This window comes from Brachionichthys hirsutus, chromosome 4, assembly GCF_040956055.1.
Source record: "Brachionichthys hirsutus isolate HB-005 chromosome 4, CSIRO-AGI_Bhir_v1, whole genome shotgun sequence".
NCBI classification, from domain to species: Eukaryota; Metazoa; Chordata; class Actinopteri; order Lophiiformes; family Brachionichthyidae; genus Brachionichthys; species Brachionichthys hirsutus.
The window spans coordinates 16,248,803-16,276,315 of record NC_090900.1 but is presented as its reverse complement, the minus strand read 5'-3'; the positions used below and the strand labels follow the sequence as shown (position 1 = coordinate 16,276,315).

General features: G+C 55.0%; 3 protein-coding genes across 5 annotated transcripts in view; 1 reads left to right on the top strand and 2 right to left on the bottom strand.

Moving 5' to 3' along the window:
• Positions 1-283: 283 nt before the first annotated feature.
• slc15a4 (solute carrier family 15 member 4) lies at positions 284-16,225 on the bottom strand. Of its 3 annotated transcripts, none has more exons than XM_068761002.1 (10): positions 16,070-16,225; positions 15,124-15,740; positions 13,256-13,548; positions 12,799-12,940; positions 12,564-12,641; positions 10,813-10,993; positions 9,222-9,380; positions 6,841-6,999; positions 1,495-1,588; positions 284-1,429 (listed from the first exon to the last, which is right to left on the bottom strand). In XM_068761002.1, exons 2-10 carry the CDS (start codon positions 15,694-15,696, stop codon positions 1,291-1,293), a joined length of 1,818 nt encoding a protein of 605 aa, XP_068617103.1. In that variant the 5' UTR covers positions 15,697-15,740; positions 16,070-16,225; the 3' UTR covers positions 284-1,290. The 3 variants fall into 3 exon arrangements, with proteins under 3 accessions (XP_068617103.1, XP_068617104.1, XP_068617105.1); XM_068761003.1 differs by having other exon boundaries at positions 12,799-12,937; XM_068761004.1 differs by having other exon boundaries at positions 1,304-1,588.
• A 491-nt stretch (positions 16,226-16,716) lies between these two features.
• glt1d1 (glycosyltransferase 1 domain containing 1) lies at positions 16,717-24,798 on the top strand. The gene is made up of 12 exons (XM_068760890.1): positions 16,717-16,953; positions 17,813-17,964; positions 18,052-18,157; positions 19,177-19,228; positions 20,285-20,321; positions 20,451-20,507; positions 21,044-21,142; positions 21,275-21,324; positions 23,059-23,102; positions 23,489-23,609; positions 23,944-24,042; positions 24,577-24,798. Exons 1-12 carry the CDS (start codon positions 16,886-16,888, stop codon positions 24,727-24,729), a joined length of 1,038 nt encoding a protein of 345 aa, XP_068616991.1. The 5' UTR covers positions 16,717-16,885; the 3' UTR covers positions 24,730-24,798.
• A 612-nt stretch (positions 24,799-25,410) lies between these two features.
• LOC137893045 (transmembrane protein 132D) overlaps positions 25,411-27,513 on the bottom strand; it is a 9,876-nt gene continuing 7,773 nt past the window's right edge. Inside the window, exons 5-8 of the mRNA XM_068738476.1 lie at positions 27,488-27,511; positions 26,962-27,226; positions 26,668-26,859; positions 25,411-26,586 (exon numbers count right to left, since the gene is read on the bottom strand). Of these exons, the coding sequence (XP_068594577.1) occupies positions 25,411-26,586; positions 26,668-26,859; positions 26,962-27,226; positions 27,488-27,511 (1,657 nt within the window). The remainder of the gene's footprint in view (positions 26,587-26,667; positions 26,860-26,961; positions 27,227-27,487; positions 27,512-27,513) is intronic.

The following is a 27,513-nucleotide window of genomic DNA, read 5'->3' as shown; positions in this document are numbered from 1 at the left end:
CAGCCGTCCAAACGGCACGCCATCGGCTTCGGTTTCCATTCAGACTCAACGAACCCGAACAGACTTCCAGGGTTCAGCCCGGGTTCGACTCGCCGACAGAAGCCGAGCGTCTGAAAGGGGAATGTCTGGAGCTCGACATCCTTTATTCACCGGCTGCAGTGAATTTAAAGCTCAGGATAAATGTTCAACACCAACAGGACAGCCTGGATTATTTCTATTCCAGAATAAAGCTGCAGTGGATTATAATAAGAACAATGAAAATGACACGGAATAAAACCAGATCTCATTTTGATTTACTTTAATGACCACAAATGATCAAAAACACAATATTTCTGTTTAGTAGCGGAAAATAATTCCAAAACAAACGTAATAAATCTGTTAAAAGAGGCAAAGCAAATATAAAGTTCAGTAAAGCAATCTGGTTAATCTGGCTAGTAAAATCTGTTCTTCCTTTATGAGCTCTACAAACAAAACTCGATTTTAAGACACGCGGTCGCTTCAAAAGGCAGTTTGTGTGTCTCGACATCGACGGCCGAGCCCTGAGGTTCACGCACACACACGCACACGCACACACACAGAATTAAGATAAAACAGACAACAGTGTAATAAATACAAAAAGCTGTTAAGGCACGATAACGCTAAAAAATTAGGATTATTTATTTTACCATTGTGGGTGGATTCCTTGTGTGTGTGTGTGTGTGTGTGTGTGTGTGTGTGTGTGCGTGACTTTACATGGGTTTAAATCTGCTTCAGGTGAGATTGATCAACACGGATTACTTACAGGTGAGCGTACGACCAGCGTAACTCCGGATTGTTTGTTCTTACACACGTTCTACATTTAGAACCTTTCCTACGCACTGTTGATAAACGAGGGCCCAGGAGTGTTGGGGTCAAAGGGGCGTGGCCAGCAGGTTTAGACTTCATCTTAAACAAGAAGTAAATGAAGTTAGTAATCCAGTTCTCGATTTCGGGGCTTCACCTGACCCTCCTCCTCCTGGTGAGTTCATAATGACTGATCTATTTTAAATGCTTTAAAACAAGTTTCCATTCTAAATGAAGGAATTAAAAAGCAACACATCTGTAATAAAGAAACAAAGCGTTTAAAACATCAAACGGTCTTGCTGATAAGAACCTCGGATTCTGATTGATCGTCCAGAAAACGGTACAAATCGTCTTTTTGTCGTCTCCACAGGTAGAAACTGTTTTTACGGCCCCGCCCCTCAAGTCCAGTGTAAACTGGTGGAAGAAAGGCCACAGGTGAGATTCAAGCGTGACTCCTCCCCCTCCGTTTCACCTGTGTAAAACCATCGCTCGTATAAAAGATAAACACGCCCACTCCACAGGTAAACGAAACACGACTCCTCTCGGTGTGACGGGACCGCCTGTGACTCCTGACAGGTTCTGGAGGTCGGTACCGCGAGGAGGCCACCTGCGGATCACAAGGAGGCGTGGCTCGGCCGTTTGCTTCCTGTTCTGCTCCTCTGCTTCTCGTACCTGACCGAGATGATGAGGAAGACGAGGAGGGTGACGCCCTGGATCCCCGCCAGGAGGAAGAAGTAGTAATGCAGGGAGCAGTCGTTGATGTTACCTGGGGAGGGAAGACAGGTAGGTGTTACCGTCCGGTACCACGCCCAAGCCAAAGCTGGGTCGGGGCTCAAAGCGAGCCAATCGGGATTCAGGGGTCAGGATTCAAAGCCAAGATGGCCGACTTGCTGTTCGCCGACGTACGTACGCGCGCGCCGCTGCGACGGACCTCAGCTCCGAGTGGTCATCCTCGTCCAACGGCGGGATCCTGCTGCTCCGTGTTGAAGTACACGCCCCCCCCCCCCCCCCCCCAGCCTTCAGAACATTCTATTAGCGTGTCCGTGGAGCCGTCACGCCAAATACAGAGCCGGGGGAGAGAAGCACGCCGCGCTTTAATTAGACACGGAGGCGGGCGCCAGTTCATGTTCCGCCTGTGTGTGTGTGCGTGTGCGTGTGCGTGTGTGTGTGCGTGCGTGTGCGTGTGTGTACAGTCTTGTTACACCTGCCCGTTTCTGGTTAACACCCCCCCCCCCGGGTCAAGCTGGTTCTGATGAGGGGCCTCATTTACGACGACTCCGTCCCGTTTAATTCGATCAGCCCTGATGGTTCTGGGCCGGGGGGGGGGGGGGGGGGGACACCTAACCCAAACGTATCACGCCGGGTTTGTGTTTATCCTGCTTTAATGTGACAGGACGCGGAAGGGGCGGGGCCTTCACAGCCCGCCTCCACAGCGCCGTTACGAAGGCTCAGGTTCGTAACGATCGTTCTTTCGTTTCGTTTGCTCGGAGCGACACGGACGATTCTCACGGCTCCCCTTTGAAGGCCGAGCGACGCCAGAGCCCGAACGCCTCGCCGTGTTTTCAGCGGAACCTTGTACCGTCAGAAAGATCCAGAAAGCCGGCGGCGGCTTCCATTAACCTTCCCTTTGTGTGAGCTCTGAATGGTTCCCTCGCTCGCAGGATGAGCTGGACCTAAACCAAGCGCCCCTTTTTAATTAAACCCCCACAATGGCGGCCGCGAAGAGGCGCCTGGGCGCACAAACGTAGGGGGCGGGGCCTGGTTCGTGTTCAAGCAAGAAGTTCTGGCTGGAGCGGAACCGAGAACGCTTGGTCCGATTCACGGCAGGAGACGAAACTCAATCAATATTATTGATCACCTCCTCCCAGGAGCTTCTGCTGGGTTGATCCGGATGAACCAGGAACGCCGTTCTGTAGATGAATCCGCCCCCCCCCCCGCTCGCCGCCTGTTTGACATCCTCCTCGGTGTCACGGCGGTTCCGCTACATGCTGCTGATCAAAGAGCAGGATTAGCTCTTAGCTAGCGATCCTGCCGCTCCTCATCCTCACTTCCAACGATCTCTGTCGCCGTCCCGCTTCGTCTCCCGCGGATCATCAGACGGCGAGGGGAGGGGACGCATCAAACATCAGCGACTCTCTGAAGCGCCTGATCCGGGAACAGACGGTGCAGATTTAACTTGTTCTCATCCTGAACCTTTTAAACAAAACAAAAGCAGCGATTGAATAATTCACGACGTGCTCGACTGAAGAGCGCCGCAGGAAGCAGGAAGTGCGTTTTCAGCGCGGGTGCGATCGATGATCGATTTTAAGAGCCTGAATGTTCTGCCTTAATTAACGAGCTCGGAATCCAGGACACTCGTTCTGATGGGATTCGTACGTCCTGCGCGAGAACAACGACACGCGGGACGTCCTGCTTTACCAAACTGTGATGTCATGTACATGGACGCAGTGAGGGAGGACAGGGCTAGAGGACGACCCAGGAGGAGACACGTGGACGCAGTGAGGGAGGACATGCAAAGGACAGGGCTAGAGGACGACCCAGGAGGAGACACGTGGACGTAGTGAGGGAGGACATGCAAAGGACAGGGCTAGAGGACGACCCAGGAGGAGACACGTGGACGTAGTGAGGGAGGACATGCAAAGGACAGGGCTAGAGGACGACCGAGGAGACACATGGACGTAGTGAGGGAGGACATGCAAAGGACAGGGCTAGAGGACGACCCAGGAGGAGACACATGGACGCAGTGAGGGAGGACATGCAAAGGACAGGGCTAGAGGACGACCCAGGAGGAGACACATGGACGTAGTGAGGGAGGACATGCAAAGGACAGGGCTAGAGGACGACCCAGGAGACACATGGACGTAGTGAGGGAGGACGATGCAAAGGACAGGGTGAGGTGGAGACGGTTGGGTTGCTGTGGCGACCCCTCAGGGGACAAGGAGACGGTCCAGCAGTAGTAGTTCCCGCCTTTTTACTGCGGCGATCCTCGACGGGCGGGACACAAAAACAAGTCATTAACTGGTCGTGTCTCGTGTCTCGTGTCTCGTGTCTCGTGTCCCGACAGACGAGTCTCTCCGTATTCGTTCCAGATTTCACAGCTTCTCTCTAAATTAGACCCCGAGGGATGGAAAAGCGACGCCACGCAGACGCCTCGGATTTATGGGCGATCCCGTAAATGCTTGTAATGAGTTTCATTACGCGTCCGGACGGAAGCCTCCACGGCGCCCCCCCCCGGCCCCCGCTTGGCTGCGTTTCAACACTAAGCGATGCTAATTGAAGCGCGCCGAGCGAGCGTCAATGTTTGGTTCGTTGCTCCGATGGCTTCAGCCTCAGAACGTCTGACCTGCGAGCGGGTTTGAGCGGGTCAATATCAATTTAACGTTTGCAAATGGATCAATATATCCAGAGCCTCGGCGCAATGACCCGGCGCCATCCCCGCCGCGGAGGGAATGGATGCCAAACGTTAGCACTGATGCTAGCGTCTGGCTAATGGCCGCAAGCAGATCAATGCTATCAGAAGAATTTGTGACATTTTCCCGGGCAGGAAGTGAGAACGCCGGCTCGCTCTGACGTGAGATCAGCCGAGGGGGGGCCAAAGAGGCCCTTTCCTGTCATGTGACGGCGGTTCACACGTTATTGCGTGCTAAACATCAAAGCGAGGTCGGAGCCGTCCTTCATCGGGGGCGGCGTTTTATTTTACATGTTTTTTCCAGCAGCGAATCAGAGCGGCTGATGGATGACTGCTCGTCCAGATGTGACCACATGTGCTGGGGGATTTCAAAGATCAATAACTTCACCACATCGACTAAGTCGTGGAGCAGATGTGGTTCCAGACGGGTCCTCCAGCACATGCGGTCCGGTCCTTCCTGCTCGGTTCTGGTTCCGGAGGTTTTGCAGATCCGTTCATGCAGCTGTCAGAACCGGAATTAATGACGCCATGAACCCGTGTCTGTTTCATTGGCCAATCAATTACAGCTCCGGTTGATCGGTCCGATCCATACGGTGAGAATCACCTTTTCCGTGTCGGATGTCGTAAATAATTCCATAAAGAACTTCTCTGGACTCATAATTAATGAATGATGACCCCCCCCCCCCCCCCCCCCCCGATCTGGAGCCTCCTCTAAATCTAATCACTTCCTGTCGGCGTTTCGTGAACGCCATGTTGAAACGCTCCCTGCAGCCGACGTGGTCAAAGAGTCGGACATCTTGTCTCACTCATCTTTGATTGAAAGGAGACACTTCAAGGCGGGTCTTAGAACTGGTCCGCCCAGGTGTCGCGGTTCCGTCGGACAGGTGACTTCCTGATTGGACCGACACACGTTTGGACGCTTTTAACCATTATGACCGCCGGCCACGCGGCGTCCCGTGGAAATGACTCAACCCCATTCCACCTGGAGATCCGCGAGATGATCGGCTCCGCTTTGTGCCAGGTGTCCCTCAGCGTTGGCCAGACGGTGGATCCGATCCGTCTCTGCAGCATTCCGGGTTTAACTGCCCCTTCGGTCGCGCGCGGCTGAGATTGATGAGGCGCGGCGAGCGTCCCGCGGCGCTGACATCATCAGAAGCAGCCGTCTACCTGTCGGCGCGCCGTATTAATGAGCTGTTAGCCGTTTGTGGGCAAACAGTTTACGGTGTTGGCTTGTTTGCTGCAGGCTCAGGGAAACGTGCATCTGGCTGGGGGGGGGGCGCCTCTGGCTGGGGGGGCCATCCATCTGCTGCCACCGGGGGGCTATTCATTCTAGCCGTTGGACAGATTTACACAACCTTTTGTCGTTAGCTTGGCGTGACTATTCATTATGGAAAACACTTTAGGAATAAGAGACCTGCTCAGAGTGTTGCCCCCCCCGCCCCCCCCCCCTTCCTGCATTCCATCTACAAACTCTTTAAGTGGATTTTAAATCAGTGTCGGCTATGAAAAGCTCAGAGGGGGGGGGTGTCCTAGGAAAATATCTCTGGATTCCTGATGGATTCTATTTCCAGACGTTCATGCAGTCGATGGAGCGGCGGGTGGGGGGGGGGGGGGGGTTATGGACCGCCCTCGGAAAACTGCACGAGTTCGATCACCTCTGAGCCGAGGAGAGTTTAAGTACAGCGAGCAGCATCCGTTAAGTTCAACTACGCACACGCACACACACAAACCTACGCACACACACACACGCACGCACACACACACGCACACACACACACACACACACACACACGCCCACGCACACACACACAAACCTACACGCACACGCACACACACACAAACACACGCACACACCTACACACACACCTACACACGCACACACGCACACACGCACACACGCACACACACACAAACCTACGCACACACACACACACACACACACACACAAACCTACGCACACACACACACGCACACACACACACAAACCTACGCACTCACACACACGCACACACACACACAAACCTACGCACACACACACACACACACACACACACACAAACCTACGCACACACACACACACACACACACACACAAACCTACGCACACACACACACGCACACACACACACAAACCTACGCACTCACACACACGCACACACACACACAAACCTACGCACACACACACACACGCACACACACACACAAACCTACGCACGCACACACACACACACACACACACGCACACACACACACACACACCAGCGTGTTTCTCTGCAGTAATTTCGTTAAACACTGAAATCTGACTGCGTTCAGACTCGTCGGGATAAAATCCGGTTTATTATCAGAAAGCTTATTGATCACGTTAAAAGCTGACTTTTTCTTGTTGCTGATGATTCATCTAAGATGAAACGGTAAGTAGCAACAGAAGCTCGAGTCCGACGGCTTCTTGGTGCTTTTATTTTGAAAGCAGCCGGCTGCAGCTGAAGGAGGAAGATCCAGCGACCCTCTGAGGTCAGGAGGTCAGACCCTCAGACCGCCGCCGGTAGCTTCGCCGCGTTCCGCGCTCTACCCGCGGGAGGTTTAACGACGACTCGTGAGCGGCGCTCTTACCGAAGTCTTTGTGAGACGACATCCAGCCGATGGCCTTCAGCGAGACGATGGCCAGCAGGCCGGAGCCCACGAAGGAGCCGATCCCGGAGAAGAAGAAGAAGAGGCCCATGATGGCGCTCTGCATGGACCTGGGCGCTGCAGCGTAGGCGAACTCCAGCCCTGCACAGAGCAGAGAGGCAGGCGTGTGTTCACGTGCTCGACGCCCAGAGGCCTCCTCTGCAGCTGCTCGGCAGCTCCTTCTCCACGGCGGCGCCGGTCTGCGGCGCCATTGTTGGCCATCTGCTCCGCATTGGTCTCCAAGAAACGGTTATTTCTGGAAAAGCCATCACTCAGTATTTACTGTGTGTTCAAAGAAATAAAAGAGCTGAGGAAATGGGCAAGCGGCCCGAGAGAGGAACGCGTGTTGGTTCCTGGAGCTCCGCCTGCCTGCGAGCTGACGTGGATCGTTTCATGGCGCCTGTAGCGACGTCTGTCGAGAGCGATTAGAGAGCTGCAGCTAAACACGGCCGGGACCTTCAAGAAGGAGCCGCTCTGCTCGTGTTTAAACGACACCTGAGTGGGTTCCTTCAGAAAGAAAAGAACCGGCTAAAGAACCAGCTAACGACCCAGCTAACGACCCAGCTAATGACCCAGCTAATGACCCAGCTAACGACCCAGCTAAGCTAAAGAACCAGCTAACGACCCAGCTAAAGGACCGGCTAAAGAACCGGCTAACGACCCAGCTAATGACCCAGCTAACAACCCAGCTAAGCTAAAGAACCAGCTAACGACCCAGCTAACGACCCAGCTAAGCTAAAGAACCAGCTAAAGAACCGGCTAAAGACCCGGCTAAAGAACCAGCTAATGACCCAGCTAACGACCCAGCTAAGCTAAAGAACCAGCTAACAACCCAGCTAAAGGACCGGCTAAAGAACCGGCTAACGACCCAGCTAATGACCCAGCTAACAACCCAGCTAAGCTAAAGAACCAGCTAACGACCCAGCTAAAGAACCAGCTAACGACCCAGCTAACGACCCAGCTAAGCTAAAGACCCGGCTAAAGGACCGGCTAAAGGACCAGCTAAAGGACCAGCTAACAAACCAGCTAACGAACCGGCTAAAGACCCGGCTAAAGGACCGGCTAACGAACTGGCTAAAGACCCGGCTAAAGACCCAGCTAACGAACCAGCTAACGAACCAGCTAAAGGACCAGCTGACGAACCAGCTAAAGGACCAGCGACCTTTCCAGAAGGTCACAGCAGGTTTGCGTTATTTCCCGCGCTAACCTTTGGATAGCGACTAACATCAGTCGAGCTTTGCATATCAGAGTCCTGTAAAGGTCGGCGAGGGTTGTGGGGTGTGGCCGTGTCCACGCGGAACACACAACTAACGGCTCGACCTTTCACAACGTGAAGAACGACACGACGGGAAAGGTTTGTCTTCCCGAGCGAGGAGCCTTTCTTACACAATGAGAAAACACGGCGAGGACTTGTCCCGTCGCTCGTCCTACAGGAACGGGGGCTGCGGCGAGGAAGACGCAGCCCAGGGGGAACGGGACCCGATAGCTTCAGACGCCGGGTGGCGTTCTGTTCCAGAGCTTCTTAAAACGACCCTGGATTTAACCTGGAAGGTGTCGGGCCTTAAATACTGATGATTCAACCTCCCGGCGTCGAAGTGAAGCGAGGATCGTCTGCGATAGCACGACCTGCGGTCATCGGGGGACGACTCCATCACGGCGAGAGTCCTAACAAACCGGATCGGCTAAGATAACCGAGGCCACGAGAGCGATGAAGACGGGGAGGAGGAAGGAAAGCCGCTAGCAAATCAACATGAGTCCTTTCTCTCTCTTTACAACGTTTAAGCCGAAGCAGGACAAAACGCAACCTCAGATCAATTAAGTATTCAGGAATCAATGCTAAATATTTCATATTTATTGAATTAAAATTATAGATTCAAAGTCAGCTGGAGAAGCGTGCTGATTGGACGATGTGGCGTCTGCTAATCCGTTATCTACTCTCTCAGCCAGGTGAGACATTTAGGTGATGTTAATTGTGTTGCCACGGTGACGACACCTCCAGGGATACATGGTACACGTCTGTGTATTTATCCCTTCAGCTCCTGTATCTGTACAATTAGAGGCGGCGATGAAGGCGCAGCCATCATCATCATCATTTCCATTTTGAAAGGTTACCTTTTACACAGGTCCTTTACGAGGCGTCCCTTTACCGGACAATGTCCTGCCGAGGTGGACACTCGTTTATTGATCGACTCGTAGGCCTGCAGCCTGCAGACGCGTCAAGCTGCTGCTGAATCACACAACCCGTTCGGACCGGGGGGGCGGGTAAACGCCGGGAAGCAGACGAGGCTGAAAGCAGGAGGCGGCGTTACCCGTCTGGACCGTACCTGCGATGCTGGCGAACACCTCGCTGATGCCGATCAGCACGTACTGAGGCACCTGCCACCAGATGGGCAGGTCTGCAGCGTAGTAGATAACGTTGCCGAGCGCCTGCTCAATGGTGCCGTTTGATTTAACCATCTCCAGGCGCTTGGTCTCCAAAATACCTGAAGGGTGGGGACGGGACGCACGCACACACACACACGCACGCACACACACACACGCACGCACGCACACACACACACACACGCACGCACACACACACACGCGTTAGACAAACAGGGCACGTCCTGTATGAGGCGACTCGTTTCACTTTGTGACGGCAGCAAAGCCGGATTTAGAGGATGCAGAGCGACGGGACGATTTTAGGGCGCCTTCGTCGAGATCAGGAACGGATCCGCGAAGACGCTTCAATAATAAGAGTCGAGCGGCGTCGTGGAGCGCCGCCGCCGTTGCATCATGAAGATAAGCCCCAGAGACGGCCTCCGAGCATAACTGCACTTAAAGCTGCTCTTCAGAGGAGCCGTATCCTCGTAATCCGGACATCCCATAATACCCGCTGTCCATCTGGGGCAGCGAGGCCGGCGGGCAGCTCTGCAAACACCAGTCCCTGCGTCTCCTGAACATCACAGCCCGGCTGCAGCTTTCAGCAGGGGGACAGATGGTTCTGGGCTTTAACCAGAGCCGTCTTCAAAACGCAAGATGGACAGCAGCCGTCCACCGTCCCCCGGACAGCATGGACACAGGAGGTCCAACCGTCTCAGCGAGCACGACGGACGCCTGTGAAGTGTGGGTGGCGGCGGTCTGGGGAAGAGACGCCACGCTTCCCCTCCGTCCGTCTTCTGTCCGTCCGTCTCTGAGCTGCAGGACGGCGCGGCGCTCCGGGCTGACTCGGGTTAAACAGAAGTTCAAACGAGACTCAGACACAACATCAGGAATGCGTCTGCTCGTTTCCCACAGAGGGAGTCGACCCCACAAACATCGGGTCGGAACGGAGACGCACACTCCAGTGTGCTCCTGCTGCTCCGTGACCAATGGCCGCCGCCGCCGCCGCCGCCGCACGGTAAACCCTTCCTCTCCACTCCCAGGACTCCGAATGGCTTCCTGCAATGTTCAGACTTCTATCGGCCTGAATTCAAGGGCACGGATTTCACTTTCTCTCGGAGCCAAAGGGAAACGGACTCGTTCCTCCCGGACACGCCAGCGGCCGCTGAAACGGGGATCTGACTTGGATCTGGCTGGTTAGAGGAGCGTGAAGCTCCGGCCTGTTGAGGGAACGCTGTGCATTGTGGGACTTTATGGAGATAAATGTTCTTAAATGTCACGTCTGCTGGACTGGAAGCCGCTCGCCGGTGGTCACGATGACGACGCTGCTGCAGGCGTGGTCGACTGAGTCACGCCTGACGGTCGGCCCAGGCGGCGTGCGTTCCACGATGCGTCAGGACACAGGAGTCGTGTCAATGATTGATTCATTGATTACTGATCTGCTTTCCTCCTGCCTCCAGGCTCGTCTCCGGCTGACGGCGCCGGCTGACGGGCGGCAGAAAGGCGCCTCCCTACTGTGAGATATCAGTGGCGTGTCTGAAAAGCTGAACTCACCCGCCGCCACCGCCGACCACATCACGAAGAACATCCCCACAGCAATCCTCTTGAGGGAGGAGGGCAGCAGGCCGCGGCGCTTCAGGATGGGGTCCACCACCTTGTCCTTGAGGGGGATCAGCATCAGGATGAGCACCGCGTCGAACATGGTGAGCCAGGCGGCCGGGAAGCGGAACGCCGCCTGTGGCGAGTGAGGGGAGGTCAAACACGACAAGCTGCAGTCCAACGGTCCAGCGGGGAGCCTCGGGCGCCCCCCGGTGGTCAAAACGCAGGTTGTATGGTAAATAAGAGTTATTTATATTACTGTGGACAGAAAGGTCTTAAATGGGTTAGGGTTAGGGCTGCCCTCTAAGCTCCGCCTCCAGTCGCATGAAGACGCACGTCTGACACACGAGAGCCATTAAGGGCTGGAGCGCCGTCTGAGCTCTTAGCACCTCTGATAGCATCCTTTACGCTAACGTTGGAGTTCCATTTCCTGGACGCAGCCCCCCCTAGAGCGGTTCCTCCCCTTGTTATCATATTCAACACGAGAGGAATGTTTCAGGGGGAGGGAAGCACGCCGCCTCCCTGCAGGTCGGCGGCGGGCGGACGGCAACGCCCGGTCCGGACGCTTCGCTGCGTTTACGGAGGCGTGGCGCTCGTTACATTATAAAACAGTAATAATCTCATTAGAAGCGATTACAGCTCCGCCTCCCACTCCCAGTTCTCATTACTAGTAGTCGCACGGGCCCGGTGGCATCGCTGAAAGGTGCCAGGTGAGCCCAGGTGAGCCCAGGTGAGGCCAGGTGAGCCCAGGTGAGCCCAGGTGAGGCCAGGTGAGCCCAGGTGAGGCCAGGTGAGGCCAGGTGAGCCCAGGTGAGGCCAGGTGAGGCCAGGTGAGGCCAGGTGAGCCCAGGTGAGCCCAGGTGAGCCCAGGTGAGGCCAGGTGAGGCCAGGTGAGGCCAGGTGAGGCCAGGTGAGCCCAGGTGAGCCCAGGTGAGGCCAGGTGAGGCCAGGTGAGGCCAGGTGAGGCCAGGTGAGGCCAGGTGAGGCCAGGTGAGGCCAGGTAAGCCCAGGTGAGCCCAGGTGAGCCCAGGTGAGCCCAGGTGAGGCCAGGTGAGGCCAGGTGAGGCCAGGTGAGCCCAGGTGAGGCCTCTAAGCCCGCTTCCCTTTTGATGCTGAGAAGCGGCACAAGGCTTCGTTCTGTTTAGGAAGAGAAGCGTTCTAAACCGAGGAGAGAAACCAACAGTTCTGAAACCAGAGCTGACCGATCAGCCAGATGGTTCCAGTCTCACTTTCAAAGCCCGGAAGCTTCTCCGGGTTTCACTTCACATTTCCACCGAACTGCTCAAACGCTGATTTCCACATTTTACAGAAACTCTTCTGTAGACGTTCACGTCTCGACCTAAAGCTTCACCTCAGGATCACGTGGATCCAGCTGGACGACAGCACACAGGAAGCACCTGCAGGGGGCGGCACTGGGCTCAGGGGACTGCCTGCTGATGGGCTATGGATTATGGGCCGTTTGGCTCGGTACCAGCGGTTCTGGGGCTAATGGACCGAACCTCTTCCACACTCATGTTTTCTGAATTCATGAATATTCTGCCGGCCGGATGGGGAGCGTTGGCGAGCTGGCTGTGGCTCCCAGGGTGCACCAGTTGCTCCAGGAGGTCCAATCAGCGCCAGGCTGCTAACCTGTGAGGTGTTAGTGGGTGACTGGAACCGGGTGCGGGCCGCTTCATTTAAACAGAGGAGGAGGAGCATCAGTTCACCTGGGGGGGGCCGGTGGCGTTCGGAGCGCTATCGGGGATCCTCAGGTGGAGGCTCTGCAGGACGTAGGTCGTCTGCATCTGTGATAGGATGAGACACGATCGGCGTCAGGGAAGCTCGTCCCGCAGCGCTGAACGCCTTCGGGGTGTTCGTCCGACGCGTTCGTCCGACGCGTTCGTCCGACGCGTTCGTCCGACGCGGCTCGTAAAGGTGGATTTGATTTAAAACCGATCTCACCTGAAAGTAGACGGTCCAGTACGGGACGAGCGCAAAGAAAACGGGCAGGACCTTCAGCAGGGACTTCACCTCCTCTACTTTCTCCTCGGGGTACTTCCCTCCGTGGGTCACTTTGGCGCTGTCGAGCAGCGCCGGTTTGCTGCTTCACGGGAAAGAACGATGAAGCGACCTTTAGAAGCACGCCTGTGATTGATGGTGTATAAATATATATACTCCTAAAGCCTGAAAGAGCAGCGTCCAAAGCCTCTAATCCCGTCTCCGGAGGACAGGCCTTACGAAGGCGTCTGGAGCGCTGCCGGATCGGCCATTTTAAAATATGCAACGTCAAAATGTGCAACTTTGGTCCAAAGTTAAATAAAAGCACTTCAGAAAAACGTCTCTCAACAGGGAGCAGAGGTGGGAAAAGACTTATGGAAGCAGATCAAAGGTCCATCAAAGCAGAACACGCCGCCCTCACCGGAGCAGGTTGGGCTCCTTGGGTTTCTGGGAGCAGCAGGCGAAGCCCAGGATCCGGAACATGGATGTGAAGGCGCTGCCGTCCGCTGGCTTGGTGATGAAGACGGCCCGGCCCAGGAGGAAGACCACGAAGGACACCCCGAGGCACACGGTGGGAATGATGTAGCCCAGCTCGAAGCTGACGTTCTGCTGGATGTAGGCCACGCCCCCGAGGGACAGGATGGCTCCCAGGTTGATGCACCAGTAGAACCAGTTAAAGAACCTGCGTGTGGCCTCTGGTCCTCTGTCTTTGACCTAGGAACACACACAGACCAGGATGACAGGTCCCTGAAACTCCGCCCTCATGCCTTAAACCCCGCCCCCAGAACCAGAAGGCGTGTTTCAGGATGGTTCAGATCGGACCCCTTTATGATTCTGCAGATTTTACAGGACAGAATTTTATTAAAGCCTCCATTATAAGTAAATGGGAGAATCCAGATGTTTCTGTATCCAAACGGGAATCCGGATCGCTCTCAGAATGTAATGGATCTAAATTAGACCAAGACCCGTCTTCAGATCCGTCCAGCAGTTTTTCTGTAATCCTGCTAACAAACAAACGCCGTCAGAACCAGAAGCTCCTTGGCGCCGGTAATCATCAATGACACGTTATTAAATGAAACGAATAAAAAGTAACAGAAACAAAATGACACTCTGATCAATAATCCCGCCGTCGTACGCCGAGGATGATAAAAAGCATCCGGCAGAGAGAGATAACAGAACAAATGGCTCGGTGCCGTGATAGCGCACGGCGTTAGCCTAGCAACAAGTCAGACATTCAATTAAACGTTATTCTCCTCAGGGGGGCGCGTTCCACACGCAGCCCCCTGAGGAGGAGGAGATTTTATCCTGCATGATGAAGAGGAGGCTTCTCTTCTGTATGAACGCCGAGCCGGGACCCTTCTGCAGCCGCATCGGATTTATCACGCTCAAGCTGACCCACCGGTTGCCATGGGTTACCAAAGGCCGCATTATCAGCCTGTCGTGAATTAAGTGGCAATGTAACAGGCGAAGAAGAATAAACGTTATTTTCCCGATGAGCTGCTTCCGTTCGGCCAAAAGACTCTTTATTTACTCCGTCAGTAATAATCGATGGCGAAGACGAGCCGCGGACGGAGGCGAGCGTTCCGCCCGACGCTCGGTAGAAGCCGCGTTTCCCGTTTCCCGTTTCCTGCCTCCTGATCGGGAGCAACGTTGTACCTTTCGTAATGACGGCGTTGGAGTTGCGCTTAATGAAACGGAGCCTCCCGACGGCGACTTCGTGGGGGGGTAATTATTGTTTTTCAGACAGCAGAAACGCCGACCGCGACAGGAAGTGGAGCGTGTTTCAGGAATGAACAGCTCGCGCTGCCGGTTAATTAGGACTTTCACCTGGAGGAGGATTAATGGGATGAAACGTGCTGCGCTCATATTAAATCTGCTTCGCAGGTTCCGTTATTTGTCACCAGACAGAACATGCGGCTGATTCTTCGGTTCGGCGTCGGCCCCATGTCTGGATTTGTAGCGTGACGCTGCGTAATGTTTGTTTGCGCTTTCTCTGAGGGGAGACGATTTAATGAGCACGAATCGTGTCCTCTTTAAGAGGTTTAACCCCGCCGGGAGGAAACAGGAAACAGGAAACACCGACGATCACGGCTGCTCGCGCGGCTTCTCGTCTGAACAACCCGCCACGTTTCCAGTCCTTCAACGTATCGTTCTTGTGTGACTGATCGGTGATTGAACATCCTGCTCAAGGGCCGTGTCGGTCGAGCGCACGCAGTCTGTCACACGTCTGGCTGCTGCTGCCCGTTTCACTACTTTGAGGTGTGAAACTTTGTGTTGGTCGTACTCTACCTGGTCGGCCCCAAAGGGCGTGATGTTGGACTTGACCGTTCCCACCCCCAAAGCAATCAGGAAGAGTCCGCTGTAGACCGCTGGGCCGCAGTACGGGGAGCGAATGGGGCACGTCACGTTGCCCGGGGGGGTGCTGTTTGTGCTCAAACACTCGGCGGGCTGCACAGGAAAGGCCATCTCTTCTCCGCAGAGTCGCGTCCCGGTGGCTTCGTTGGAGATGAAAGGGAAGAACATCATGCCGATAAAGTACAGAACCAAGCTGCAGGCAATGGTCAAGAATTTCCCAAAGTAGGCGTCGGCCAGCCAGCCGCCGAAGGGTGACACCAGGTAGGTAACGCCCATGAACATCAGCGGCGCCTGGCTCGCCTGGGTGCCCTCCCAGTTAAAGGGGCGGCCGTTGAGGAAAAGGACCAGGTTGGATGTGATGCCGTAAAACGCGATCCGTTCCAACGACTCGGCGAGCAGGACGGCGGCGCACGCCAGCCTTCTCCCCCGGAACACCGACGCCGTTGGCGCGCGGCTCCCAGAGCCCAGTAGTGGGGCGCTCTCGTTGGCGTCGCCGGCGTCAGCCATGCTCGGACCGGCTCGCCGCTTCCTTGGCGGGCGAGAAATCCAACCTGCAAATACAGTGGGGGTGAAAAGGTCAAGCGTTATAACGTCAGTAAATGAGGCAAATACACGCAACTAACCTTAAATCTTGTGTTATTAACCATTTTATTACAAAGGAGGTTTTTTTTATGACTTTATGCTGCTCGTCATTACATTTCAAAGCGGCTCATTATCAATGGGAAGACGCAGAACTCGTTATAACACTCAGGATCCACGTATTACACATGAAATAAGGACTAATAGCGCCTTTAATCCATGAATGTGGAAATGAGACACGCTGACAATATACTGTATGTATATATATATATATACTCTATAATGCGAAGGTTTAACTTACCTTAGAACTACTAACTAGTGAAACGCGTCCCAGTCGTCTTCAACCAGCTCCACTAACCTGTAGTTTAGTCAGAGTTTGGGTTTAACTAGTCCCAGTCGTCTTCAACCAGCTCCGCTAACCTGTAGTTTAGTCAGAGTTTGGGCTTAACTAGTCCCAGTCGTCTTCAACCAGCTCCATTAACCTGCTGAAACTCGTTTCTCACTTCGCCAAAGCAGAACTGGAGGAAAACAGAGTCACGGTACTGTCGCGTGACTCAGTCAACAAGCTGGGACGCTGACGTCACGCGCGAGACGATCTACACGTCATACGCATTCGACGTGCCCTAAAAGGAGACTCGGGCCAGACCATCCCTGTGATTTGGAAGTTTATCCCGTTTGCGTGGGGGCGGGGCGCCGGAACCAGGAAGTAGCCGGCTTTTACGTTTCTGCCTTTTGTTTTAGTTCCACCCGATTTCTTCCGTTCACGAGCATCGATTATATTAGTTTGTTATTGCGTTGATTCGTCCATCGATCTTATTCAGTTTGAATATAACGCCATCGGAGCAAATACGCCACGCTCGGTTAGTGGAACGTTTATCTGTCCCCGTCCTCTGTTTCCGGGGACTCATTTAGGAGGCGGACTGGTAAACACAGCAGGCGTGGGCGCGTTTGCTGTGGCCGCCGCCGCAGGCGTCGCCTTACCGGCATGGCTCCAGGAAATGTGACAGGAGCCGCGCCGGCGAGCCGCGTCACGCAGGACGTGGAGCTCCGGCCCGCCGCGGAGGCTTTTCATTCAGCTTTTACCGTGAGCCGGTCGGAACTATAATTATTAGCGGACATGAGATTACTGCTCATCGCCTGCCTGAGCCCGGGAACCGGGAACTACGCTACAGCCGCGAGGATCAGGTAAATACGGGGGGGGTGGCCCGTCCGCCTGGGCCTGCGACGTGGCGAGGTTCGACCAAAACGACCTGATTGATTTGTGATTGGAACCTCATCCAATAATCCATATTGGATTAAATTGGAGCCCTTTGATTTGGATCAGGACAATGAGGCGGAACCAGGAGCATCGCGACCGCGGCCTGATCCGAACTAAATCAGGCCCGTGGGATCGATTTTTAATCTGCATTGATCTGCATTAAACTAAAGAAATGTAGTTTATTGTCATCAGGTGATTTCAAAACAAGAATAAAATAATTAGGACACCTGCCACATTGCATTTAATTTAAGAATGAAGTTAGGAAGAAGGTATCTGCTTTGTTCCAGTGGGGTTTGATTCTTATTGGTCGCATATCTGAGAAAAAAATATATTTTATTTATTTAATTTAGCTTTAATAGATCACGCTTAAAATGTCCAAATATCCAAAGACGTCCGGTGTTTGCGTGGTAGTACTTCACAAACCTTTGGACACGTCTTCCAGAGTCCCCAGGAAAACTCCAGATAGGAATTCCTCTTAAAGTTTCCATTTTTGGACAGATGGAACTAAAACTTAAAAAATGAAACACATCCTATAGAATCAGGCACCAATTCAGTTCCCGGTTCCTGTGAGTGGAGAGTTTGTGAAAGAGACGTCAAACAGTTTCTGATTTATGTCCTGGAGAGGAAACCCGATAGGGGGACGCCCCCCCCCCCCCTCCCTCGCTGGTGGCGGCGGCTAATGAAAATAAACCCCTTTCTTCCGTACCAGAAAGCAGCGCTGCAGAGCATTTAGAGCTTTTGAGCTTCGCTCCGACCGGCCTCTCAGCCCGCTTCCCTTTCCTGCAGGGCCCACGTTGAGGAGGCGGGGCACACCTGTGAGCTCCGAGATGCAGCAGAGTTCCGGTCCTCCACCGAGGTGGCGAACCTGCTATCCCAGAATCCCCCATTCCAGGGTGCCCTGGCCGTCCACCTGTTCAAGGCGGGACGACTCCTGTTAGGTGCTGTACGGTCTGTTCGTTCGTGTGCCGGGTTCCAGGTGTGCTGACCCGTCCCACACCTGATCCCTCTGCCGTCTGTCCACGCAGACACCCGCGTCCCCTTCGGCGTCATCTTTGGTGGGACAGACGTGAACGAAGACGTGAAGGTTGAGCAGAAGCGTGTGGTGATGGAGCAGGTGCTGCAGCGAGCCAGGTGACCTTCCTGGGGGGTGGGGGGGGGGGGTCATTACCTGGGGGTGGGTTCAGGCGTCCTGAAGCCGTTGTCATGGACTACGAGACGTTCAGACCTGCTCACACACACGCGGCCGGAGGGTCACGGAACGTTGAAACGTTCTGCAACGCCGTTTTCTTGTTTTCTCAGAGTGTCGAGTCGGCATTTAATCTTTAAGGCTGTTCCTGACTCCTCCTACAGGAGGCGGAGCACGCTGCTCACGCTTGCTCGTCCGTGATACGCCGCCGCTGAGTTAAGTAGGTCACCCGCTGTCGCCGCCAAACGCCCCCGAGCAGAGGAAGGGGCACCGAGGGGGCGGTAACGAGGGTGAATGATGGTGGGAGGAGCCGAGACGGCGTCTTCACGTCCGTCTGACGGGAGCAGCTGATCGTTCGATGATGATGTCATTACTTTTATGACATCAGAGCCACCGGCCAGCACCAAACGCCGCCAGTCACTGATGATTGGTGGTTTTTGTGTTTGATCTTTAAGCGATTTGTGATTCAGAATGTTCCGTGTTGATCCGGTGGAGTATCATTAATAATAATAATAATAATAATACATTTTATTTATATCGCGCTTTTCTGAAAACTCAGACGCTTTACAGTGTACATAATATGAAAACTGCAGCCCCAACCGATCGAGCAGCAGGAGCAGCAGGAGCAGCAGGAGCAGCAGGAGCAGCTGACCTCCTCGCCGCTCCTGCTGCTCCAACCGATCTGCAATCGATCGTGCTGATCGATTCGTTCACGCACTCGCCTGTTCCACTCAACGATCCACGGCGGCTCCTCGCCAGCCTGCATCATGAAACCCGGCCGCCGCTCCGAGCCCGCCGGGCCGTCTAAGGAACGTCTCCCCGCGGGTTCTCAGCTCTGCGTTCCTGAGATCCGTAAAAGCAGAAGCGGCGTTTCTGCTCTCGTGTTCTCCGTTTCTTCCTGTCGTTGTAGCTAAAAGGCTAACGATGCTAACGGAAAGCTAACACAAATGTCTCTTGTGATCAGGTTTGCTGTTGCGTTTTCTGACCGACTCAAAGAAGCCTCCGAGACATTCCTGGTAGGATTCCTCCTCCTCCTCTTCCTCCTCTTCCTCCTCCTCCTCCTCCTCCTCTTCCTCCTCCTCCTGCAGCATCTGATACGTTGTAGATCTGCTTTCTGCCGGTTCAGGCGTGCGTCGGGTGCAGGAAGAAAGGGATTCCCTCATCCGTCTGTCCTGCACTGTCCTGCACTCAGAGGACAGCTCGTGGTGTTTGTGTAACTCTGTCTCCGTAGAGGACAGAGAGCTCCTTCATGCTGACCCCCCCCCCCCCCCCACCCCCGTTTATGATGCTGTTCAGCCTGTTTCTGTCCTTAAACCAGCAAATAAGAGAAGGTTGAAACAGACTCAGAAAACGTCTTCATAAAGGAGGTGTCCGCAGTGAAACTTCTCAACTTCCAGTAAAACTACATGTGCTGGTATCTGATCGGGTATCTGCTTGGGTATCTGCTCGGGTATCTGCTCGGGTATCCGATCGGGTATCTGCTCGGGTATCTGCTCGGGTATCTGCTCGGGTATTTGTACTGCTGGACCGTCTCCTGCCTGTCCATGAATACGAACAGGGCGGGACATCAGTGCGCTCCTATCAGATACTTGGAGGTATCAATAAGTGATTAATGGTGTATTTCTGCGCACGCGTCTGTCATCTCTGGACGTAATGATATGCGGGAGGTTCCAGGCGATGACGTCGGGCCGCGCCTCCGTTGTCGTAGCAACTTCTCTCCTGACTTTAAAGTTGTGATTTTGCTAAAGTTAGTTTGGGGAGCATCGATGTGCTCTCTGTTCTCTGCAGAGGAATCAAAGCCACGACTCCTGATCACCGCTGATCAATAATGATCACCGCTGATCAATAAGGATCACCGCTGATCAATAATGATCACCGCTGATCAATAATGATCACCGCTGATCAATAAGGATCCCCGCTGATCAATAAGGATCACCGCTGATCACCGCTGATCAATAAGGATCACCGCTGATCACCGCTGATCAATAAGGATCACCGCTGATCAATAATGATCACCGCTGATTTCTCTGAGAGCCTGAGTTGACCACATTCCTCTGTTTCTTCCTCCAAAGCGCTCCCAGAGCAGTAAAATCTACGTCCAGCCCCAAGGTAAGCTCCGCCCCTATCAGCGGTGGACGGGGGTCCTGAGGCCGCCTGATCAATGCTCGTGGAATCATTTAAACAGAGGCTGTAATGTGGATTTATTGATCGCTTCATCCTTGACTGCTTCCTTTGAAGGCGTTCAGACGGAGGCGGCGGAGGAGTTCTGCTGGAACGACTTCCTGTCCAGCTCAGGTACTTAAAATGACCGGGATTGGATCCGGGTCCGGATCGTAATCCGTGTCTGGATTACCGAGCCCCCCCTGAAGCCTCGCTGACGGGAGCGCCGTGGTTTTTGTTTATTGCTCCCAGTTTCCCGGAGCGGAAAACCAGATCCGAGTCCGGGATTGATCTGGAGGGATATTAGCAGACCCTCGGATCAGATCCCGCCCGCTCGTCCTGCAGCAGTCATCATCGTGCTCTTCCTCCTCCCGGCTACATGCTAATGCCTTTAGCTTCGGTGCTACTGGGATCTGGGCTGGATGATGAACGGCTCCGGGACCCGGATCGGTGGAGGCCGGCGCCTGGAGGCGGATCCTCTGCGGCGCTGCCCTCGCACGCGTCCGATAAACCCTTTTTCATTTCCTCCTGGCGTTTGAACAGGATGACGCCAGCGAGGAAACCAGCAGGGGGTCTGTGGTTGACCTGGTCCTGGGGTTAAAGGTCAAGGATTGAACCGTGTTGCCGCGCTGCGTCTCAGTTCTCAGGACGTTCTGATGTCGTCCCTCCAGGTCTCGCCGGGCCGCGTCGGGACGAGCTGCGTGTCTTCCTGCTGGTCTGTGGACTGCGGCGGGTCAAAGACCCGCTCTACCTGGTGGAGGCGTTCTCAGGTACGCCGTCTCAGGCGAACGGAACAGGATGGGAAACATCTGGATGTGTTTGGAACCGTCGCTAACTCCAATCTGCGATGACATCATCAGTGATGTCACGCCGCCTTCATTCGGTTTTCCGTTCTCTTCCAGAGTGGCATCAGGAGGATCCTCTGAACGTCTTGATCATTATTGGACCGAGGGTAAGTCCCCGCCCCTTTTATGTTTTTGGACAGACAGGACAGCTGAAATGTCTCCTCGCGTCTGATTGGCTGACTGTTTCATGTGCTGAAATGTCACCTAGCTCTCATTAGCATTAGCATCTCCTCTGCTGGTGCTGCCTCATCCTAACGTGTATGGATAGGCAGATCCGGCGTCTCGTCCCCGTCCCCGTCTTTGATGCGGGACGCGTGTTCCGTGTCTGTTCTGTCTTTCACGCAGCGCTGTCGGGCTAAAGGTACGTTCTGCCCGATTAGCGGCGGCCGGGCGCTGCTCCACGCCGCCGCCGCCGCTCGCTCTGTTGCGCTTTGATGAAACGGTTCTGATGCCTGATTCGTCTCCACGCCCGAATCACAGCGGACGCCTGCTTATCTGTGAAATGAACGCCACACATTCTGATTTTATCGTCTTCCATTGTTGGTTAAACTTTATTAATAAGACGACCAACAGAATAATAATCCTGCCGGGCACAGACCTCCCCCGAGCAGCTCGCTCCCCTCCTAACTGGATCTACGCCGTCCACACGGTGATCTGGATCAGCACCAGAAGGTTCTAGATGGTTCTTGTATCTTTAAACACCAACATGAAAAGTCAAAGTGAATCAGAGCTGATGTTTGTTTTTAACTGATTCTTAATCCATAAATGGGTTTAATGTTAAAATGTAATATTTGTTCCTGACCTCATTCTGGATCAGAACCAGAAGACGTGTTTCATGGTGGTTCAGATCGGACCCCTTTATGAGTGAATTAAATGCACATTTTACAAGATAGGATTTTTTAAGCCTCCATTATATGTAAATGGGAGAATCCAGATGTTTCTGGATTCTCACATTTACGGGAATCCGGATCAATCTCAGAATGTAATGGATCTAAATTGGACCAGGATTTTATCCATCCAGCAGTTTTTCACTAATCCTGTTGACAAACAAAAGCTAAGGACCAAACCAGAAACACGTGACCCGCTTCAACCCGATGTCCGCCTTCCTCCCCACCCCGGTTCTGAATCCTTCGTCGTGATCGGCCCCCTGCTGGCTGCACGATGTCGGCTTAATCCCAGATTACACGAGGATGTAAACAGATTCTCCGTTTGGTTCTACGGGCCTGGCAGCAGCTTGGTTCAGAGCCAGCATTAAAGGCTAGCAGCTAGCTTGGTTCAGAGCGAGCATTAAAGGCTAGCAGCTAGCTTGGTTTAGAGCAAGCATTAAAGGCTAGCAGCTAGCTTGGTTCAGAGCGAGCATTAAAGGCTAGCAGCTAGCTTGGTTCAGAGCGAGCATTAAAGGCTAGCAGCTAGCTTGGTTCAGAGCGAGCATTAAAGGCTAGCAGCTAGCTTGGTTTAGAGCGAGCATTAAAGGCTAGCAGCTAGCTTGGTTCAGAGCGAGCATTAAAGGCTAGCAGCTAGCTTGGTTCAGAGCGAGCATTAAAGGCTAGCAGCTAGCTTGGTTTGTCTTTAACCTAAATTGTGTCGCTGTGACTTTTACTGCGGGCTGGCTAACCGCTAACGCATGCTAATCCCACATCACAACGAATCAGACCGGCCACAAGCCCCGCCCTGACTCCACCTGCTCTACCATAACCCCACACGCCCCTCCCTATCCCTACAAGCCCCGCCCACCCTGACCCCACACGCCCCGCCCTGACCCCACCCTCTGTAAATCCTTCAGTTCGATCGATCGATTTGTCCCTGATCAGAACTTTAATCGTGCTGTCGTTGTCTCGCAGGTCGATCCTCTGTTCTCCGTCCAGGTGGAAGCTGTGGTCCAAAGGTAAAGCCTCTTCCTCCTCTTCATCAGAACCCTCAGGAACATTGTTGGTTCCATGCAGCACCTCCGGTTAAAGTTCTGCAGAACCCGTAACGAGGCTTAACGACGGATTTCCTGATCCTTGATGGAATCCGTCCGACCCGACGGGCTGCAGGGTTCTATTGGACCAGGAAGCAGAGCGGCACGCAGCCCCCCCGTGCTTCATGTAGGGAGGGGTTCATCGGCATCATCTTCCTCCTCCAGATGTGCTGCTGATCAAGGACCCAAACCTCCTGGGTCTGATGGTTCTGACCCGCTGGGTCAGAGAAACCTCTGACCTACGTCTGATCTGTTAATGATGATGATGATGATGACCTGAGGCTCTGCCCCCCCCCCCCCCCCCCCCACAGAGCAGCAGGCGTCTTCCTGGCCCGGGAGCGGAGCCGGCAGGAGCTCCACGCAGCCGTGAAACGATGCCTCGCCGTGGTCAACAGCTCCGAGTCGGAGGGCATGTCGGCGGCCATCTTGGAGGTAAAGACTGCGTGGGGGCGGGGTCATGATTTGTAATGAGTGAGTACTTACGCCGCGTCTCATCCGGCTTCCCCTCAGCTACGACTTTATCCGAGCGCTTCAGGGACAATTACACAAATGAAATCTTCCCGCTAATCGCTTCTAAACGCAGCCGATGAAAACGAGCCGCCGGCGGCCGCGGCGCCGATTAGAGCCGGAGCGCGTTTCACTCCACGGCCTTCTCACGGTATTAGCTGATTCGCTTTGTTCTGGAAGCGAACAAAAGGGCCCCCGGGGGGGGGGTTGTCTTCATTCCCGTTTAAACCCTCGGGTTCTGGTCTCTCCGCTCCAACAGGCCATGGATCTCGGGGTTCCGGTCTTGGCCAGAGACATACCGGGAAACGCCGCCATCGTGCAGCATGAGCTCACCGGGCTGCTGTTCGCATCCCCTCAGGTACGTGGGGGGGGGGGGGGGTCGAGGCGTTATCACTGACAGGTGCGTGCACGTAGCTTAAGAGCGGTTAGCGGCGCTCAGGTCAGGATGCTAACGGTGACAGACGCTGACCGGGTCGAGGCGTGTTAAGCTGCAGGCGGGGGACAAGATGGACGTCCTGCCGATGTTTGGAACGCCAGACGCCGGACGGGTGTAGCAAACCAAACGGCGCCGCCGGCCCGCGTGGAGGAGGAACGCGTCTTCCTGTCTGGCGATGATGAGCGCTGCTCGTCCGGACTTTAATCCCGTCGCCGGATTTGTGGCTCATAAAGGAGCCGTTTCCTGCGAGCGCCTCTTCAGAGATAATCACGATTAAATGCGCTTCAGAGGACGGGCGGGGCTCGGCCCGACTATAAAGGTCCATTGGACAGCTGCAGTCTGGAGACGGAACCGGCGCCGCATCCTGTTTGAAGCATTAACCAATCAGCGGCTCCGGTTCTCTTGGAGCGGCGCCGAGCTCTAAGTGGGTTTCGTTTTGCTTTCGGTTCCTGCCAGGAATTTGTGCAACAATCTCGGAGGCTGGTGTCGGACGGCGAGCTGAGGGAGAGGGTGGCGAGGAACGGGCAGCGGTACGTGGAGGAGCACCACGGCCTGAACCCGGAGAGGGCCGTCTACCAGCGCCTGGTGGACACGCTGCTCCGGGCCTGAGGTCGCGGGTTCCAGCCCTCTCAGGGGGACGTTTGACGTATAACGTTTGAATAAAGTGATCGTCCCGACTGCTCGCGGTGCCGTTTGATTCGTTCGGCTCCGAGGGGAACCGTTAATTCCGTTAAACGCCGTCCAGAGGAAACGTTCAACATCACGGTGATTTAATGACAAACATCTCAGGAACGTGAGAACAACTTAACGGATGTAAAACGTCCATCTCAGGTAGAGTTCTGTTCAGCCCAGGTGAAGCCCAAATGGAAGTTCTGGCAGGTTCTCGAAAGTCCGGTGGGTTCAAAGGTAGGAAAGAGTTCAGCTGGTCTCAAACGTCACCCAGACGGGGGGGGGGGTTCGGGGGTCGGGACTGACATGATGGTTGGTCATGAGTTTGTCCACGCTGTCGTATTAACTGTCGGATCCGTCTGAGGAGTCGGATGCAGCATCCGTCCACGCTGTCGTATTAACGGTCGGATCCGTCTGAGTCGGATGCAGCACCCGTCCACGCTGTCGTATTAACGGTCGGATCCGTCTGAGGAGTCGGATGCAGCATCCGTCCACGCTGTCGTATTAACGGTCGGATGCACACCGTTTATGTAAAAGGCCTTGGAAGGTAAATGCAGGTACGGTTGTTGGAGGGAACCGAAGGCATTGAGGTGTTCACCGCCCGCTGCACATGGTTCCGTCTCACAAACGTTCAGCGGGCTCCGGAACGGACCCCTGGGGTTCCCCGTCACAGCGGCCCTCTTTCCCGACCCAGTGGATCCCGTGGCCGTTCTCCGTCGGGGGGAAGCGTGGCGGCTGCCGGCGCTCCAGCGTAGAGAAGGTTGTGAACTGGACCCGCTTCCTCTTGCTGGTGGGGGAGGGGAGGGGCTCGGGACGCAGCGGTTTGCAGCGGGGGGAGTCTGTGGCAGAGGCCAGGCAGCCGGGCCTCCTGGGCCTACCGGGCCCGCCGGGCCCGATGTCTATGACGGTGGTGGTCGTCTGGGAGTCTGGCTGGACCGGACTTCCGGGGACGCTCATCACCAGCTCGGCGTCGGTGCCGAGCCACACCCAGTCGTGCCGGTGTCCCGCGGGCTCCTGGCCGTGGGGCGGCGGCTTCTTGGGCCTGAACCGAACGACGTACGAGACGCAGTTCACCAGAAACACCAGGATGGCCAAGCAGAAGACGCCCAGCAGGGCGTACAGGCCGACCTCCAGGTCGCTCAGCGGCCGGGTTCTGCCACCACCGGGTTCTACCTCAGACTCCTGCCCAGGTAGGCCCGCCTTCGTGGGGGGGTCGTTGTAGTTCACCAGGTTCCCGGGTGCCTTGACGGTGCTAGCGAGGCTAACGCTGCTCGCCGTGCTGGGGGGGCTGTTGGGGGGGCCGCTGGGGCTTCCTTCCTTGCTGGTTCTGCCCACGCCACCAAGGCTGCCGCTGGTTCTGAAGGTCCGCTCCGTAGCTTTCATGGTGGTGGTGATCTTCTGCATGACGCTCTCCTCTCCGTCTGAGGTCGAACTGCGGCCCGAAGGGTCCTGGGACGGACGCCCGATGTCCCCCTCCTGTCCGTCGCGTCCGTAGTCGTTGTCCTCGTTGCCGATGGCGCTCCCCTTCGCCTGGAACTTCACCTTGAGGCTGCCGCTCCCCACGGCCACAGAACTTTTGCGTTTGGACTTCTGGCAGGCCTCACAGATGGACATGTCCACTCTGACCAGGACTCCCTCGCCTTCGCCTTCCGCCACCACGGACAGAGGCGCGCCTTGCACCGACGCCACGCCCCGGTCGAGAGACGTCACGGTCAGTCTGTAGTCGGCGGCGTCGTAGATGTCGAGAGGCGTTTGGTTGCCGTCGCTGAACCGGACCCAGGAACTGACCAACGCTTTCTGGAAGAGGAAATGGTCGAGGTTTCGTCATGATTTAATTATCGGATCCTCTTTGAGGACTTTAAATGGGCGGAGACTGACCTGTTTGGGGTTCTGTAGAACCTCTTCCGTGGTTGTAGTCGCCAGAATGGCCCGGTCGCTCCCGGGACTGAGCTGCAAGGTCACGGTGAGGCCTGCGACCAGCTGGACCCCCAAGTCCGTGATGGTCACTTTGTCGTCCACGACTTTGATTGTTGTCTTCGCCAAGATTGCATCAGACAGCGGAGAAAACACCTGAGACAGGTGTGTTGGTGTAATAGTCCTTTAATAGTTATTACACGTGTATAATATAAGGTCTCGTGTTACATTTATATTGAATTAGCCCCGGTCCGTTACCTGGATGGCGGTGGTCCCGAGGTCGCGCCCTGACAGCACCCTTCCCGCCTGTAGCCTCGCCACCCGGGGGTCTTCCACCTTCATGAAGACACGAACCAGCCGCGTGACGTCCACCTGCCAGTCCGAGCCCAGGAAGTAGGCCGTAGGATCCTGAGGGTCCGACTGCTCCGCCACGAAGTGAGTCAGAACCCGGACCAGGGCGTGCTGAAACTGGAGCATGCAGCCCCGCCCCTTCCTGTCGTCGTCGTCGCTGTTCCAGCTAGCTCTGGGACACGAGCACAAAAGCACAGGGCGGGTCACACCTGTCACGGTAAAGGCTTTGACCTGCGCCGCTCCAATCACTCAGCCCCGTCTCTTTGCTTGATTGGATCGCGTTGAGATGCGACGGCGCGTTATGTAACGGGATCAAAACCCGAAACCCCGGGAGATACGATCTGGATTTGTCGGGGCTAAAGGGCGCTGCGAATCCCATCGAGGAACCAAAGCGGGGCGTTTCTACGTCGAAGGATTGACTTGTGTCCCCCACCTTTTAGACGCCAGTACGGGGACCCT